General features: G+C 40.7%; 1 protein-coding gene across 1 annotated transcript; it reads right to left on the reverse strand.

Moving 5' to 3' along the window:
* Positions 1-1,241: 1,241 nt before the first annotated feature.
* On the reverse strand, positions 1,242-8,424 carry timd4 (T cell immunoglobulin and mucin domain containing 4; the record flags this gene model as incomplete). The annotated part of the gene is made up of 8 exons (XM_079737484.1): positions 1,242-1,326; positions 1,668-1,701; positions 2,342-2,453; positions 2,894-2,973; positions 3,148-3,228; positions 3,623-3,785; positions 6,465-6,643; positions 8,349-8,424. The coding sequence occupies 8 exons, from the start codon at positions 8,422-8,424 to the stop codon at positions 1,242-1,244; spliced, it is 810 nt and encodes a 269-aa protein (XP_079593610.1).
* Between the last annotated feature and the right edge of the window lie 8,742 nt (positions 8,425-17,166).

Consider the following 17,166-nt stretch of genomic DNA (forward strand, 5'->3'; position numbering starts at 1 on the left):
TAAAACTCCTGACGTGGCTGGATTCACAAATGCATTCTTTTCAACAAGGAACTCCTGTAGCCAATCAGAAGCCTCCCTCGTTTTCAGCCAATCACATGACTGCAATCCCGACCTCTGAAGAATAAGTCCAGCCTCCGAGCCTCCCGGTTCCCTCGATCAAATGTTTATGGGAAATAACATGGTGTTTTTGAATGATCGTACATAACAATCTCTAGGTGGCGAAGAAGTAAAAGCTGCGTCACGTTTTGAACTACACACTTTTTCCATCTAGTTTCGACTGGGTTTTGGGATTGTCGGTGCCGTTAAAGTAGTAAACGATTATTAATGGTACTTTAACGGCACCAACAATCTAAAAAAACAGTCACTGGAGTAATGTGACTGGCTGAAAACGAGGGAGGCATCTGATTGGCTACAGAGAGTTCCTTGTTGAAAAAAATGCGTTTGTGAATCCAGCCACGTCAGGAGAGTCTCAAAAATACAGACCAATTCACACACAAATGCAAAAAAGTTCACAAATGAAAAGGGTCTTGTTGATTCAAGTTTAACAGTTTGTATGTAACAACATCCAAATACATTTTTGATGAAAATTGCAAATATTTTTTTAATTAATATATTTATGGATTTATATACCATTTATTTAAAACAAGACATTTGTGTGTGGATCAGAAATGTGTTTGTGAAACTTATTTTTGTTCATGGAATTATTTTACATTTATACATATCGATGTCCATTTGTGTCTGCATTGAAATGTATTTGTGAGAAGAGAGCAATTCATATATAAATCACAAAATACATTTGTGAATCCTTTTCTGTGCTATCATTATTAATGAGACTGTTCTGACCCCACAGAATACAAGCAGACTTTTTTCCATTAGGAAACACTACATGCAGATGTGTGACAAAGTTGGTATTTTGTGAATGGCGGTTTGGTGGCTCACCCGCGAGGGTGTTAACTACGTGTTCACAGACTAGTGGGCACCAGGCGCCACAGTGTCTTGAACTGTGGCAACCGGCAACGGCACAGACTCAACTTCGACCTACGTGCATCTTTTCATTTTTTTTCTCTTGACTATGTCATCACTGTCTCTTTCATTAGGGCAGATAAAAACAAAAGACAACATAAAATACTGTTTAGAGCTATGCCTACGATCTATACACACAGGATATGATCAGGTCAAACAGTCTATCAGAGCAGTACAAAATGTCGGGGATAAGCAATCTGAGAGCGTTGCCTCAGACCTCAGTCCAAGGTGTAGATGTTTTCTTGAATGGGCCTCCTCAGGCGTATCTCGTAGATGATGTGGGGGGGTTCCCTGGTTGAGAAACTGGAAGAGAAGAAGATGTTATACCAACCAGAGGAGTTCAAGTACGGCCTCCGTGAACCATGACTCCATATCATTTACCAGCTGTCATTCTGACGCAGTCCATCACAGCACAGCTAGTTATATTGTATATATAAATTATTATTTTGTGTATTTTTTTGTAAATTTCACGATATTCTTGTTTAATAATGTGACTCCCTTTGAATCTTTTTGCTGTACTGTGCTGCTGCGACATCTAAATTTGCCATCTGGGAATCAAGTTCACCGTATAGTGACGTTTATCTCCACATTATCTTATCTGTGCAATTAAAAACGTTTGCCGATCGCTGAGGGTATTTTCTCACCAGCCTTTCATTGAAGCTCTTCTATGGATTCCACCTGAGGAAAAAAAAGATGCATACAAATATATCATGCAATTAAGGAATTTAAAATAGGCCTATATTAGTTTTGGCATGTAAGTGTTAGAGTAGAATGTATATTCCTTTTTACTTCACTTTCTAGTGAATGGCAGATACATGCTTTGTGCCATAGTCTTACATTTGCTGTTGGAGAGCTCTTTAAAACCAGTAACAGAAGTGTCCTGTTGCTCTTTAACCTGTTGAAACCAACAGCGAGGCAGATACTACGCAGACATTTTTACAATGTAGTGAATTAAGGTATTAGGCGTAAAAATGATTGCGTTATTCAAAGTTTCAAGGTTTCCGTTTAATTTGATATTATTTACAAGCTGTATTCATGTCTCATCCCTCATGCCATGTGTTTTCTGCGTTGTCTTAGTTATCTTTTCATTTAACAGGACATGTTCTTCCATGTGTTCAGCTTAACATTAAAGCTGGGGTTCATGTTTTTTTATTCGTTGGACAGACTTCCAGCGGAATTTCTGTTTATTCCGATGTGATAACCTTGTGTAGTTGCTTGGGAATGCATTTTGCTTTCTTTTGGCCCATTGTTGAACTTAACATTTTCAGTGTGCACGTTGCAGTGTGTGTGTTGAGTAAAGTCACACGCAGGGACCTACATTTAAAGGCAAGGACAATCAGCGTTCCGGACACCAGGAGCAGCAGACAGAGGGAGAGGGAGAGCACGGGGACATTGATCTGGAGAGACAGAGTGGGCACAGAGTCCTCCATCTAACGGAGACAACATGGAGGAAACGGGAAGGGATTGAAACGAGAAGGTACTACAAGCCGAAAAACATGGAAATACATTTGCAGTTTGACGTTTGCATACTTTCTTTGTCGGTTAACGTTGCATGATTAGCAAGCACAAACACACAACACAACACACGCACGCGCACATGCACACACACACACACACACACACACACACACACACACAAAGACACACACACACACACGAATCATCATAGCATCAGCTCTGTGAATATGTAACACAGATGATAGAACAACAAGAGAACAAGTGAAACACATTATTATTAAAGGATGCCCATCCCTCGTAGGAATGGAATGGACTTCTGTAGGTGTCTAACCTTTTATAGATCTGATATTATTATTATTATTATTATTATTATTATTATTATTATGATATTATACAATCAATTGTTACTCACAATGACGGCTCCGGAATGCAGGGGGGTGGAGTTTCTTCTGAAGAGCTCGAGATGGGAGGACAAGATGTTCCTCCACGTTGCTGGAGCAATGGGACACAGAGGAACACCGCACAAACACACACACACACACACACACACACACACACACACACACACACACACACACACACACACACACACACACACACTTTTTTTTAAATAAAATGTGTTACAAACATATTGAACCTTTGGCTCAACCCAACACATGGACTCACTGGTGGAAGCCCATGGGGCCGTCGTGACGCGTTCAGTCATGGCGGTGGTACTCGGTGTGGTGCTGGTGATTGACCCTGGTACTGAAGGGATGACAGACGTCATTTCATAAGTTAATAACGACCTGGTGTTCCTAGACAGCAACCCAAACATAAGGCTATTCCTTGATATGGAAATCAGCTGTCTATAGTTGTAGTCTATTGCATAGTTACTTTGAATGCTAGGTTGATTACATAGAAACCATATAAAGAAGGTGCACAGCAAATGGGGCGTTATGCACAAGTGATTATGCTGGTTTCCATTGCAACATATGAATCAAGTGCAAAATGCCATGGATTAAAATGTAACCTTTAAGGAATTATGTTAGTTGAAGGCAGTCTTCGAATACGTATATCTTTCTAGGGCATATACACAACAAACGTACACATCAGGAAAAACATGGTGATTCATCAGAGCTCCTGAGGTGCCTGCATGTACCTTTGACCACACGCAGGTTCATGACCACCTTTTTGTCGTTGAAGATCCCGTTGATATTGACCCTGCAGCAGTACGGGCCGCTGTCCGTCCTCCTCACGTTCAGGATAGACAGGTCCATCTGTCCATCCAGCACGTCCCCCGTTAACCTGTACCTGTCCGTCACCTGGGGGCAGCAGAGTCATGGTTGTACACAAGGCTGTGGGAAATAGGGGTGCTGCAGCACCCTCTGGTGAACGGTAGAGCACCTGCACGATCACAACTATAATATATATTTTAATTATTTTATACATACCAACATTTTTGTTGGTCATGTTCTACACATTTCAGTTAGAAGTGGTCAAGTGGCGGTTACACATTTTTAGTCAGACGGGAAAGGTCTCACGTGAACACACCATAGGTCTTTGGAATACACACTTGAGCACATACCAGTGGCGTCACTAGGCTGTTTTATTCGGGGCTAAAGCCCCGGATCTTTTTTAGAATCTAATTTGTGGGTAAAAAAAATATATAAATAAAAAATCAACTTGCTTTTTTTTTTTTTGCTTGCTTTTCACTAAAAACAAACTGGGGATTCCAGGGGCATTTCAAAATAAAGTAGCTGAGTCCTTCTAGATAGTCCATCTGGCAAGAGAATAAACGGTTTAAAAACATAACCAGACTGTTTACCACCTCAAGTGGATTAACCTATCCTTTCCCCAGTCATATATATATATAAATATATATATAGGTAAGGTCTATCTCACTTGTATTCATTTTACTATTCATTTACCTCTTAATTACTTGAATGGGACTTTAGATGTCTGGGGATAAGCAGCACAGCAGGCAGGTAGCTATTTAAAGCTATAATAAACTGCGTATTTTGTATATTTAGGTAAAGCACTATGAAAAATGGGCAAGCGCAATAAAGCATAGAATCTTTTTTGCCGAGGATCATTTTCCCTTTCCCTCTGGGCTAAGCCCCGGATATTTCAAAAACCTAGAAACGCCCTTGGCACACACACAGCGCATGACAACGGCGCAAGGCAGATTTCAGATTTCTTCATGAATACGTTAAAAAATAGGGAAATTAGAACTGACAGCAGCGCACACAATGGTAGCGTTTATCAATATAAATGAGACTCAAGAGAAGACGAAGTTAACGCTAAGAGCACCCAATCCAACCTAACGTTTATCAAGCCAATGTTTATCTGGAGGCGATTCGTGAGATGGATGTACACGACATGATGAGGAGTTTCATCAGTGTAAATTCCTAGCGCAAGAACACGCAAGATCAATTCAAGGCAAGACAACTTTGCACATTAGCCTACATTGTTCAATGGTCTTATGGAGATATTTTATAAATCTGGCTTTCAAAACAGCCAGGACATAGCTGCGTTAATATAATGTTTTTATGCTTGCTATCAGATCATCGCCTTCTTTTCGAATAAATAAGCGTTTGCGGTCGCTATTTTACCATCAACGTGTATTGTGTAAATCTGGGTTTCTTATGAGCCACTGCCCAGCCGCTGTTTTATTTGTGTTTATGAAGCATCCACTTGGTGCAACAAACGTTGCGTAGTTGTTCAGTTCGACCTACTTCGAGTGGTACCTTCTGTTTCGGCAACGAGCACGCGTGCACAATACACCGCTTGGCCACGCGTTCAATGTCAGTGCCAGCAACATTTCAATGAATGTAGAGGAGTGAATTGCGAGTGGTTCATCGAAGTTTACAACTTATTTTTGAGGTATAAATATAAACATGTAATAAAACATGCACAACCAATGTACATGTTACAGCGTATATAATTGATATATATATAAATATATTAATGGGGCTGTCGAGGGCGGTACTCCCTCCCACCCGCCACTTGAAACATGTTCAATACAACACACAAGTGGGTATCTCGTTCACAACGTATCCCGAGAGCGGGTTGGTTAAGCATGGAACCATGCTTAAGCATGGAACCATGCTTAACCAACCCTAGCATGGATCCATGCTAGCAGCCCCAACCAATCAGAGAATCAATCCTCAGACCGCCAACGCTCTCAGACTTTGCATGTTGAATCGGCATGTTAAATTCCCGAACTCATCCGAGTCTCCCCAAACATTTCAGATGTCCAACGGTTGGGCTAGCGCAGGGGTTGGCAACCCTAGGCACGCGTGCCACCACTGGCACGGGGCAGCGTAATCATTGGCACACACTTTTTTTTAAATTTGTATTATTATTATTTAAAAAATCACAGCACAATGCGGCAGCATAATTATTACTACCGATTTTTTTTGCCCTTTATTCTGTTTTGGGCATTTCCTCCCAGTGCAAATATGTTTAAATTAGTTGCAGAAAGCAGTGTTCTGAAATGGGATCAATTAATAGCTTTTAAACCTATGTTGTGAGTAATAGGGAAGAAAATATTTAAAATATTGTTGCAAGTGGCCTGTATGCATCGCCTTCACATGGTATTGCAAAGCTGTACATGTCTTAAAGATATTGATGTGGATGGTTCCAACATTCTCATATATTCTCGTTTTTCACATTTCTCACAGTTTTTGAATGAGTTTCTGAAAATGGTGTTTTAAGATGGGACACATGTAATTATAATCTGTAAGCCCATGTTGCAAATATAACAACCAAAAAAAAATTAAAATGTTAATGCATGATTGTGGACTATATGGAAATAGTACAATTCCAGGTCTTCTGGAAATGTTTTTGATCGCTGTGTTATAATTTAGCTTAATTTTTAATATATTGTTGCTTAAGGCACACTCATTAACGAGAAAATGTCAAACTGGCACTGCATGTTGAAAAGGTTGCTGACCCCTGGGCTGGTGTGTTCCACGCTTTATGGGTTAGCCAAGTTTCACCTTAGAGATAATGCCGGTCTCGTCGGTCTGGACCAGGATGTCGCTGCACCAGAAGGTTCCGCAGCTCCGCCCCCAGCACACGCGGCTCAGGCCGAAGCGCTTCACGGAGTACTGACAGGACAGCGAGGCGACGCCCCCCTCTGACACTTTGAAGGAAGACACCAGCGGCGACCAGGGAGCTACAGGGTGATTGATTAAGATTGCCTTCATCAGCTAATGATCACTAATGATTGACGATTAGTAATCAAGCAGGCGCTTAACCCAAAGTGACTCAAAGTGAATTGTACATAATTCAGGAGCATATAGTCGTTAGGTATATTGCGCAAGGGTAATAATTACATTTATCAGCTATGCAAATTAAGTCAGGTACCTTAATCACAGTTAATCTCAAAACAGTCACTCACGTCTGTAGACTCAAATGATACACAAATGGTAGTTTACTAGTACTGTCCCTACTAAGTCAGTAGGACAGGCCTTAGCAACTACCTTTACAGCTTTGAAGATCCAGCCTAGTTGAAATTAATGCTTTCTAGAGATTGTGGGATTTCCCAATCTTAATAAATAGCACTCCCTCCAAAAATATTTTAAGCTAGTAATGCTGTGTTATGGGTTGAATCAATGGTGTAGTAGGCCTACTAATCATATAGTTACACTGTGGACATTGGGTTTTGAACCCATGAACATTGAGCTGGGAGTAAACACACTGAGCACTATCACTATCTGCCTGTCAGCATTATAATTAGAATGTTAATTAGGATTAATGATAATAATCATAGTTTCATTTTAATAACTAAATTGCCTACATGCGGAACATCAGCAAATCCTCAAAAGCAAATTGGGAGCCCATTAAGGATGTAAAATCAATTTGCTGTTTCCTTCACACAGAAACTCAGTAGCCTATAAGAATACATATAAGGCTAGGTTAGTTAAGAAATGAAGGTTTTGCATCCTAAAAACGTAACAGTCTGTCTACTGTTTTTGCCATTTGTCTATGCTTAGCAGCGCCTTAAGAGGCTAATCCTGATAGTTGGCTACTGTTAGCATAAGGCCATCCTGCATTTGCAGATGTCCTTGTGATGAACAAGCACCTGCACCCCAAGCACTATAACAGCTTTGAATCCCGGTACTGTGTAGGAGTGAATTTTGTGCTGGAATACGAAAACAAAAACTTTGATTTGTGAGGTGCGCAAAATACATCTTTGTGGTGATTTGTGGCTTCCAAAATACATTGACCAGAGGAAAACACGATTTTAGCAGCAGCAGGTCTATTTAAGTCATTATATTTGCAACCCATGGCCTCTGTTTTTTGTACTACTACTACTAATAGGCCTACTTCGATGACTGCTATTATAGATAGTAATAATAATGATTAGATGTTAACCTTTAGTGTTTGTGAGGCGGTTCTGACAAACTCACCTACTGGGTACAATAAGCTAAATGTGCTTAAAAATATTTGCATGACTCTATTAATTGTTAATATGCCTCAAGGTATTTAGTATGCTTCTAACTGCAAGAGTATGACCAAATCAAGCCCTCTTACGAAAACAATGAAACATATCACAGACTAATAAGATACTGTATGGGGAGGGATATACCGGTATATAACTAAATCATGAAATTATATTATTTGTTCAACCAGCTCAAGGGATGGACTGACTGGTCTAACTTAAAACCCTAAAGCATCCATGAAAGCTGCATCATATATTCCTAAACAACAAATCCAACAAAATAAATGGAAGAACTGCCTTTTCCATCTAAAAACACAAAAAAGAGGTCTATAGCAGCAATTGGAAAGTGTCTAAGAAGCTGCATAACTTAAGAAGAGTGCCCATACAGGCAAGCCTGCTTGCCCAAAGTCACAATACAGTTAGGTAAGTGTCTTGCCTGAGAGGAGGGTGAAGGCCGTCCAATGCAGGAGAGAACCAGCACACGTGGCGATGGCCATCCTGCCTACCTCCATCTGACTCTGTGTGGGTGTGTGTGCGTGGATGTGTCATTGTGTGTGGAGTAGACTTGGCGTGTAACACTGCCTTTCTCTGTGTGTGCGTGTGTGTGTGTGTGTGTTTTGTGTGTGTTGTTTGGAGGTCCCTGTGGGAGGAGCTAGAGTGAACCATATTGAAGAATGTCAATTGATACCATGACGTTTTTGTGTATTGAAAGAGTGTGTGTGTGTTTGCTCTTTCCACATATCTGATAGATAACATTATGGAAATAGATGGAGAGGCAGACTGAAACAATTTGGATTGTTACTATTTACAAAAAGATTGTAAATAGTAAAATAAAAGGTATGTCCAAAATGGTGCCATATTTTATCTGGGCGCCATTCTAGTTATATATATTTTTATAACAGATGCAGCACAGGTGAAAACATGAGCTGATCATGAACAAATCATATGAAATATTTCTGAATGCGAGTAAGAAAGATGCTTCTCTAAGACAGAAATGAGGACAGAAGTCAGAAGAGTGACCAAAAGGGGGGGAAAAACCGTGAGGGGGTCATTTGGATTTATGTGGAGATTGTTGTGTTCCAGAGGGTCGGTCAGCGACGTCACCATCCACCAGCATCACTGTTGATAAAGAACCAACAGTGAGATGGAGAAGGAAAAAAAACGAGAGAAAAGAGGAGAGCTGTGTGTGTGTGTGTGTGTGTGTGTGTGTGTGTGTGTGTGTGTGTGTGTGTGTGTGTGTGTATGTGTGTGTGTTTGCGTGTGTGTGTGTGTGTGAAGGATTTCTGAGCCATGGACACAGACCAATTGTTCTCATGGTTTTCAGCTGCGTCTGTTAGAAAACTGGAGGGTCTGTCTGAACCATGTACTGTAAGCTACTTAGACCCCGTTTGTCCCAAATACTACGAACGGTTGAAGACGTGAAATAGAGCTTTAAGACATACTTTTGACATTTATATTAATTAAATGATAAGACAGTTACGACCAAATCTGTCACTGGCTACAGTACACATGGTTTACAATATTTGGATGATTATATAATTGTTCTAACACATAGGCCTCTCAATGTAAGTTAAAGAGTTACAAGACCAGAGGCTACACACAAAAAGTGTGACATCACTGATTAAAATTACCACTATCAACAAAACTGACATTGTTCTATGAAGAAAACCAAATACAAAAACCAAATGATATGCACAAATTATAAAGGCAGAAACATAAGACCTACTCTCTTTTCAGCACAAAACTGAAGATGAATAATAAAGTATGCAACCTCTTTCTTTAGAACAACTACACAAAGAAACGAATTATAGAGGCCTCAACGTCAGGCTTAGACATATGGAAATATGTTTGACGTTTGTTATTTGTATACTAAAATACCACAATATAGCTGCTTATTAATGTACTTTTGTTTGAGACTACTTTTGTTAAATATTAAGATGCTGCTATTTAAATACTATATAAGACTATATAAGATCTAGATAAAATATAAGGAAACTCATTCAAATGTCAATCTGATGCCTATAATCAAAGTATTGAGAGTATTTTTCTCTTCAAGACAGTATGTTAAAGCTAAAGTGCTGGAAGGAGCCCTTGACGGTGATTTGTTTCATGAAATTTCTCAAGGCAGACTGCTCTAATTGGCATCAATGTAGAGCTGGGCGATTAATCGATTTTTAATGGTAATTCGATTTTATGGTCAATAATCGATTAAAAAAAGTACCTTTTTTAGTAAAATGTCAATGTAATGGTTATAAATATGTGTTGCAGCAAAATGTTTAGAAATGCTTAATGCAGTAAATAAGTAAAAAATGCTTCAAAATGCAAAACCGGAGTTTTCACTCTATTATTATCTGTTACCCATTGCTCCACCCTTTTCAGGTATAATGGGATGCTGGTAAAATGTTTTTGTTTATTCCAATGTTTATCAAAAAAATGCATTATTGCTTATTTGCTACAACATTATTCTGAACAGCTAAATTAGGAAAGTTGTTGTAGTGTTTCCTTATTTCACCTCATTTTAAGTTCAATCTCTAAATGGTCTGTGTTCGATTACTTTTGTTTTGCCTCGTTCAGCCTGTAGGGGAATAGCGTGCTTGCCGTCTCCTCGGCTGTTACAACTTTGGACTTCAACTAACAATACTGCGTCCTCGTTGTTCGTTCTATACCCCCCTTACAGGTAAGAACGGTGGTTGTGTGATTGTTTATGTATTTATGTTTTAATGCTAGGGAACAGGCCGAGAGGGTTATAGCCGTGCATGGAATGTTTGAAAAAGTAGTTGGGTTGAACACGGAGGAGTCGCTCTGCCGTAGCCGTGCTTGCTAGCAGCATCACACGGGCAGGCGCGTGGTAAGAAAGTGTCCGCCATTTCATCACAATGCGTGTTGGCGCTGTGTTAATTTAATGTGTAAAATATATGCCAATGTGTAATAGAATAAGCTGGCACTGTATTCCGTTTAAGTGTCGTTAGAGAGTATTGTCAGTGTGTTTAAGCTGAAACAATGCTTTATTGAAAAATGTGTCATGGTGAAAAGATTAAAATGTAGTATTTAGTACTCAAACAATGCACACTTTAATATGCTGCTTATTTACATGTTATTTTGAAAGTTGTTCAAAGGAAAATTGCTATGTGTATTGAGTTTTGTATATTGTGAAACTACCACTTTATGAATACTGTACAGGTATTTCCAATATTTGAAATTGCATGAAAAATGCAGTTTATTGAATATTGTGAACATCAATACAACTTTGGACTTCAACTAACAATACTGCGTCCTCGTTGTTCTTTCTATACCCCCCTTACAGGGGCGTAACATTTGGAGGCCCCGCTGGGATGTTGCGATGCTACTGGTCACTCCCTGTCCCATGCGAGCGACCTTTCCCCGTTTAAAGCCTCACCTCCAAACTGTCTTTGTCCCCTCATTCGACAACCAGCAAGGAAATGCTCGCTGCTGCCAAACCTATAACAGTGCATGCAATACTCCTCAGTTCCACTCTGTTGACAGCCAAAACATCTTCTCATACGCCAGGGGAAGCTGCGCTGAGGGGCAAACCTTTGCTGGTACTGGGCTCCTCTGTGTCTGGAGCCAGGTGTGAACCAGTACCCCTGTGCCTGATCCTGGACCTGCCTACCTGAAAACTGTGGGACAGTTGTAACATTGGCTCCACCTGCTGGCGTTTGCTGTCGAGGTGTGTACTGGGGCTTTTGCATGGACTCTCTGATTTGAGACACTTCAGCTTTAAGATCTTTGAGCATAGCCCTTTCAGACCTAATTTGCTCAAGCTGAGACAGAACATTAGGGGAGGTTGTAGCGTTTTGTTTAACAGGGTTTTTCTTTCCTTTTAGATTCCTTGTCCTTTCGTTTCTGTCTCTTTGTTTGTCTGATCCAGGGTCCAGTTCAGTCAGTGCATACAGAGGTCCAGCAATGTGGGAGAAGTCCTTTATGTACTGTCGGTAGTAGCTAAGTCATCCCATGACTGATCTCAGCTCTCCCACAGTACGTGGCCTCTTCTCCTTTATTGCTCTCACGTCGAGGGTATCAGCAGGGTCCCTTTGACTTCCCTCAGCAGACACTATGCGGCCCAATTAGCGGATCTTATGCTTGGAAACTTCACACTTCACACACTGGGTTTCAGCTTTATTCCGTGCTGCCAAAGTCGCTGTAACACTGTCCTCACATCCTCTACGTGATCCTGAAAGATCTACTAAAGACCAGTGTCAGAACGGAGGCCTCCATGGTGGTGGAAGGTCCTGGAACGTCTGAGCCGTCCAGTACTTTCTGCGCTCCTCTTATCAACGCACAATACTTCTCCAGCTCCTGGTTCAGCAGGGCACAGTTTGGACACCCAGTCAGTGCTGGGGTCCTGCAGGATCTGGGGGGAGGACCCTTCTGGCCAAAGGCTTCGTCTTTGGTTTGAAAAAATCCATCGCCCAGCCCTACATCAATGCAGAGCAGCCGCCCCCCCCAAGCTAGCTCAGTTTGATCGATACCATGTTTGTTTCAGAACAGTCGGAAGTAGTAGACCCTTTTCTCAAGAATAGCGCGTACACTGCCAGAAGTTGTAGACCACAGACAAGCTGTTTCCTCAGACCATACTAGATACCTAGCGGGTGTTATGTCATGCAATTTCTCTGAATTGGTGGGAAGATTTATTTTGGGACGGATGTGATTGGCAAATATATTATAATTCTTTGGAGCGATCTAATTGGCTAAATTATTTTTTCGATTGATCTGATTGGCTAAAAAAAATATATTTCAGTAATTTGATTGGCAATTATAAAAATAAATATATATATCCTCTCTCGCACTAAATTATTACGCTGCTGCTATCAAGCCTGCATAAAGTTGCCGATCCCTGCTCTATGCCAAACTGCTGCAACACCTCCCGCCCGAAGAAGCTCTGGTCTGTTCTGGAGTCTTCGAAGACAACGAGAGGTAGAGAGTGGTTACGCCACAAGAGGGCAGACTCAAGCAATGGAAGAGGGGTTGGCAGCGATCAGGACCCTTGTTACTGGATAAGCCTACATTTCATGGGAAAGATAGACAGACACACAAGTGCCCAAGCTGACCACAAAACAGTCTTTATTCTCTGTAAAAATAAGGGTGCAGACAAGCTGCATGCACTGCAAAAATGCCCTCTAAAAAATAAGAAAAAAATGCAATGTTTTAGGTGAAAAATTGCTTATTTTGAGCAAAATAATCTGCCAGTGCAGCAAGCAAATGGGACTTGGTAAGATTTCTTAAAACAAGACAATAATATCCAAGTAGTAAGCATGCAAAAAAACTTAAATCAAGTATAAAAATCTATTTTTTCTTTTACTTGTTAAGATTTTTTCTCTTATTTTAAGCAATGTATTCTCATTTATTAGCCATTATTGCTTAGAATTAAATGTCCTCTAAGCAATTATTGCTCAAAACAAGCATACAACAGGCTTAAAAACAAGGCAAATGTACTTGATACTAGCTAATTTAAAGGCTTAAAACTAGTATGATTTTCTTATCTAGAATACTTATTCTCTTATCTAGAATTAATTTCTTGTTTAGGTGTAGTGAATGTATGGGAAAAATACACTTGACAAGAACTTCAAAAAAAAGTTTTTTATTACGATTTTAGCAGCCCCCCCCCCCCCAAAAAAAAACAACAACAACCACATGCCAAAGCTGAATGGCAGGCCTAACAATGAAGATATGATCGAGACAGGGCCTATTCAAACAATGAACCTGAGCAACCTGAACTATTCAAACCATGAACCTGAGCGTGCATCTCACATACACCCTACCTAAGAAAGGCCTGCCAGTCAGCTTTGGCACGTTTAAAAGCTGCTGTTTGGTCTTTCTCATGAATTGCATCACCCAAGACCTCGGTCTGAAGGAATAACAGAACCGATGACACACATTTTGGATACGTCATGCGAAATGCGTAGTAGTACGCCATGACGTACAGGACCGACTCAGCAAGACTGCTCCTATCAAAGGACACAACAGGGGCATTTCCGGCGCAGAGGAAGCAGTCCTCCTCTCCTACCAGGATGAACGGTGTGGCTAGTGGCCGTCTTCTCAGGTACATTTCTGGGGCCTCTGTGGGCTGAACATCAACACAAGATTACATTACACTTAGCTGACGCTTTTCTATCCAACTTGCAGTTACAGTACAGTTACAGTACGACTTACAGTTAGGCCTATTTACAGGGTATTGGTTACAGTCCCTGGAGCAATGTGGGGATTGGTGCCTTGCTCAAGGGCACCTCAGCCATGGAGGGAGGAAGAGACTAGTAAGGATGGGGATTGAACCGGCAACTCTGTGATCTACCGTCCAACGCCCTAACCATTACACCATGGCTGCCCAAAGATAAAGCTAAAGATAAAGCAAGACTTTATGCTCAAATGCTCAAGGACACTTTAATGGTGAAGTCAGAGTGAGGCTCAAACCTGTCAAATGTTAAATGATAATAAGGATGGATACATAGGCTACATAAATATTTTATCTTGCATAAGGTTATGTAATTAAGTTGGTTCACCCGCAGAACATGAATGAGTGCCTCTGATGGAGATGACAACTTCTTTGGTGCGGGGTAACCAGAAGGGAACATATCTGGCAGGGAGATGATCAGGTCAATGGCTTGCTCATCTACACACACACAGAGAGAGAGAGAGAGAGAGAGAGAGAGAGAGAGAGAGAGAACTGAGTTACTTAGAGACAGAGTAATTGGAGCTACTCAGTGAAACAACAAATAGTGCAATTTGCAATTGTAATTTCAGAAGGATTGCAAAACCTTACCAGCAGGTAGTCCCATCGGTGGCTTCAGGACCTTCTTATAGACACCATAAAAGGAGAGTTTGGTTCTGTAGTCTGCCCAGCGCTCCTTCAGCTCTTTCACATAATGCACGTTGTCCTTCGCCACTATTCGTCTCAGCTCCTCAAGAACCTTGGTGTGTTTGTATAATGGGACATGGTTAGTGGGTGGCACACTAGATATGAGCATGAACAAAACTGAATCCAATCGCCTAAATACAAAACTTTGCCTCAAACTCCCCAACAGACATTTACCCCAACAGACATTTAACAAAACCCCAGTCCAGTCAAGTACTTTTCCACCGTAGTCTCTGTGCATGTAGGCTACTGTGTGTATGCAAACTGTGTTCCTCTATCCACTGCCATCAATGGATATGACACAAAAGCGTGTTGCATTGTGCTACACAGCATTCTGGCATGAATGAGTTAACCACTGATTGTAAATGAGGTTTAAAAAACTTTGCTTACCACAGGGTGACACAGATCCCATATAGATTTTCTTCGCAAAAAATGGTCAGGCCCTGGGAAGAGGTCGCGAAGCTCTTCTCTCGAAAGCATCTTCAGTGCCTCCATATCGACATTGGCAGCTGTGTCACAAACGAGAGAAAAAAGGTACAGAACATCAGCTGAATCAGATTAATCAACAGATGAGGTTCACTGATGCCCCAGTGACTGTCATTTAACATTATTTTAGTGTGTGGGAGATTCTATTAAAGAGTAAGTGAAAAGTATCTCAGGAAGTATTAGCAGGAATTTATTGTGGCTCAAGTCTGCTGTATGAGCTTGCTGAATGCCTTAGACAGGAGGGCGAACAAAACTGTATAGTGAATGCAAAGCTGACAGCAAGATTGACACATAAGGTCACTTTCACTTTTGTTACTCACAGCAACATTCACATTATCTTCTGATCTGATCCAGTATTTGTTGATCCAAATATTTTTGGTCCCATTTGTCTAAATCCCACTCAGCAAGCTCATACAAGCCTATTGTAATGAACTAATGATATTAGCAGATACACAAATGAGAAAAAATCGACACATTCACTTAATTTACATTCACACATGAGCACCATCATCACTGTACAACCCGGTATCACGAGATGTCGTGCTCATGCGCACGAAACGCGTTAATCTATTGAATCGTGTCCCAGAGTACGATTGTTCGACTTTTTTCGTGAAACGCATCACGTAATGTTAACCAATGCATTCTGAATGCACATCCTTCACAGCTATATTCTTCGTCATAACTATCAAACCAAACATCCTTCACATTCGCCGAGCGACGATTATGAAAGTAAAATGCACATTTCTTGCTAAAAATGTTTACATAAACACTTTTAATTGCGTAACCCGCCATTAAAAGCGTCTATCCGTGACGTAGTCACGGATAGACGCTGCGAGCATCTTTCCTATTGAATAGTTTTTAGGATATTTTTCTGTGAAAATGGCGGACATACTTTTTATTCTGGGTGGAAAATATGATATTTTAGCATAGTTACGCCATTAAAAGTGTTTATGTAAACATTTTTAGCGAGAAATGTGCATTTTACTTTAATAATCGTTGCTCGGCGAATGTGAAGGATGTTTGGTTTGATAGTTATGACCAAGAATATAGTTGTGAAGGATGTGCATTCAGAATGCATTGGTTAACATTTCGTGATGCGTTTCACGAAAAAAGTCGAACAATCGTGCTCTGGGACACGATTCAAAAGATTAACGCGTTTCGTCCGCATGAGCACGAGATCTCGTGATACCGGGTTGCACTGTATCACGTTATCATGATTACCTGTTAAGATGTCTTTGGCCACACGGTCTAACTTATCCATATTGCCGTCCATATGCCCGTTGTGAGCAAAGCAGCTGGAAACAAGTCACTCATTAACTGTGAATAAAAACAAAATACTGTCAAAACAAGCTATACATTAAAGACAGAAAATCGTGCAGAGCCAGCCTTTAAAACCAGGCAGAATTTTTTAGGTAAAGTATAATCATTAACACTTCACATTATTTACGGCGGAGTATAGCCGCATTAGTCAAAGTAATCAACAGCATGTTTGAGACCAAAAATGGCCAATGCGAGGACGATGTCGCTATGCTCATGCGTCCCCCACGTGTTAACATGCAGACTAAAGGGAAACCTTATACTTGGGGATTGACGATGTCATTCATGCCAACCATTGCCAACAAAAGACAGCGTGTGAATGTATAACATATAATTAGCCGAGTAAAATATATCATGCGAGGTTACTACATATCATGCGAGGTTACTACATAAGGCAAACTGCACAAAAGGTATCATAGTTAGCATTAGCCATCTGGAGATTGTGCAAGGTGCACGAAGCTTTGGCCCCCTTTTCCAATAGGTTTATTTTTTTAATTTACCGGAACCTCGACTCCGTTAAAAATGTACTCAAATGATCTTTGACTGAAATAATCTCCAACCCTCTATGGTCTGAAAGTTT

The sequence above is a fragment of the Pollachius pollachius genome (genome assembly GCF_949987615.1).
Source record: "Pollachius pollachius genome assembly, chromosome: 6".
Classification (NCBI taxonomy): domain Eukaryota; kingdom Metazoa; phylum Chordata; class Actinopteri; order Gadiformes; family Gadidae; genus Pollachius; species Pollachius pollachius.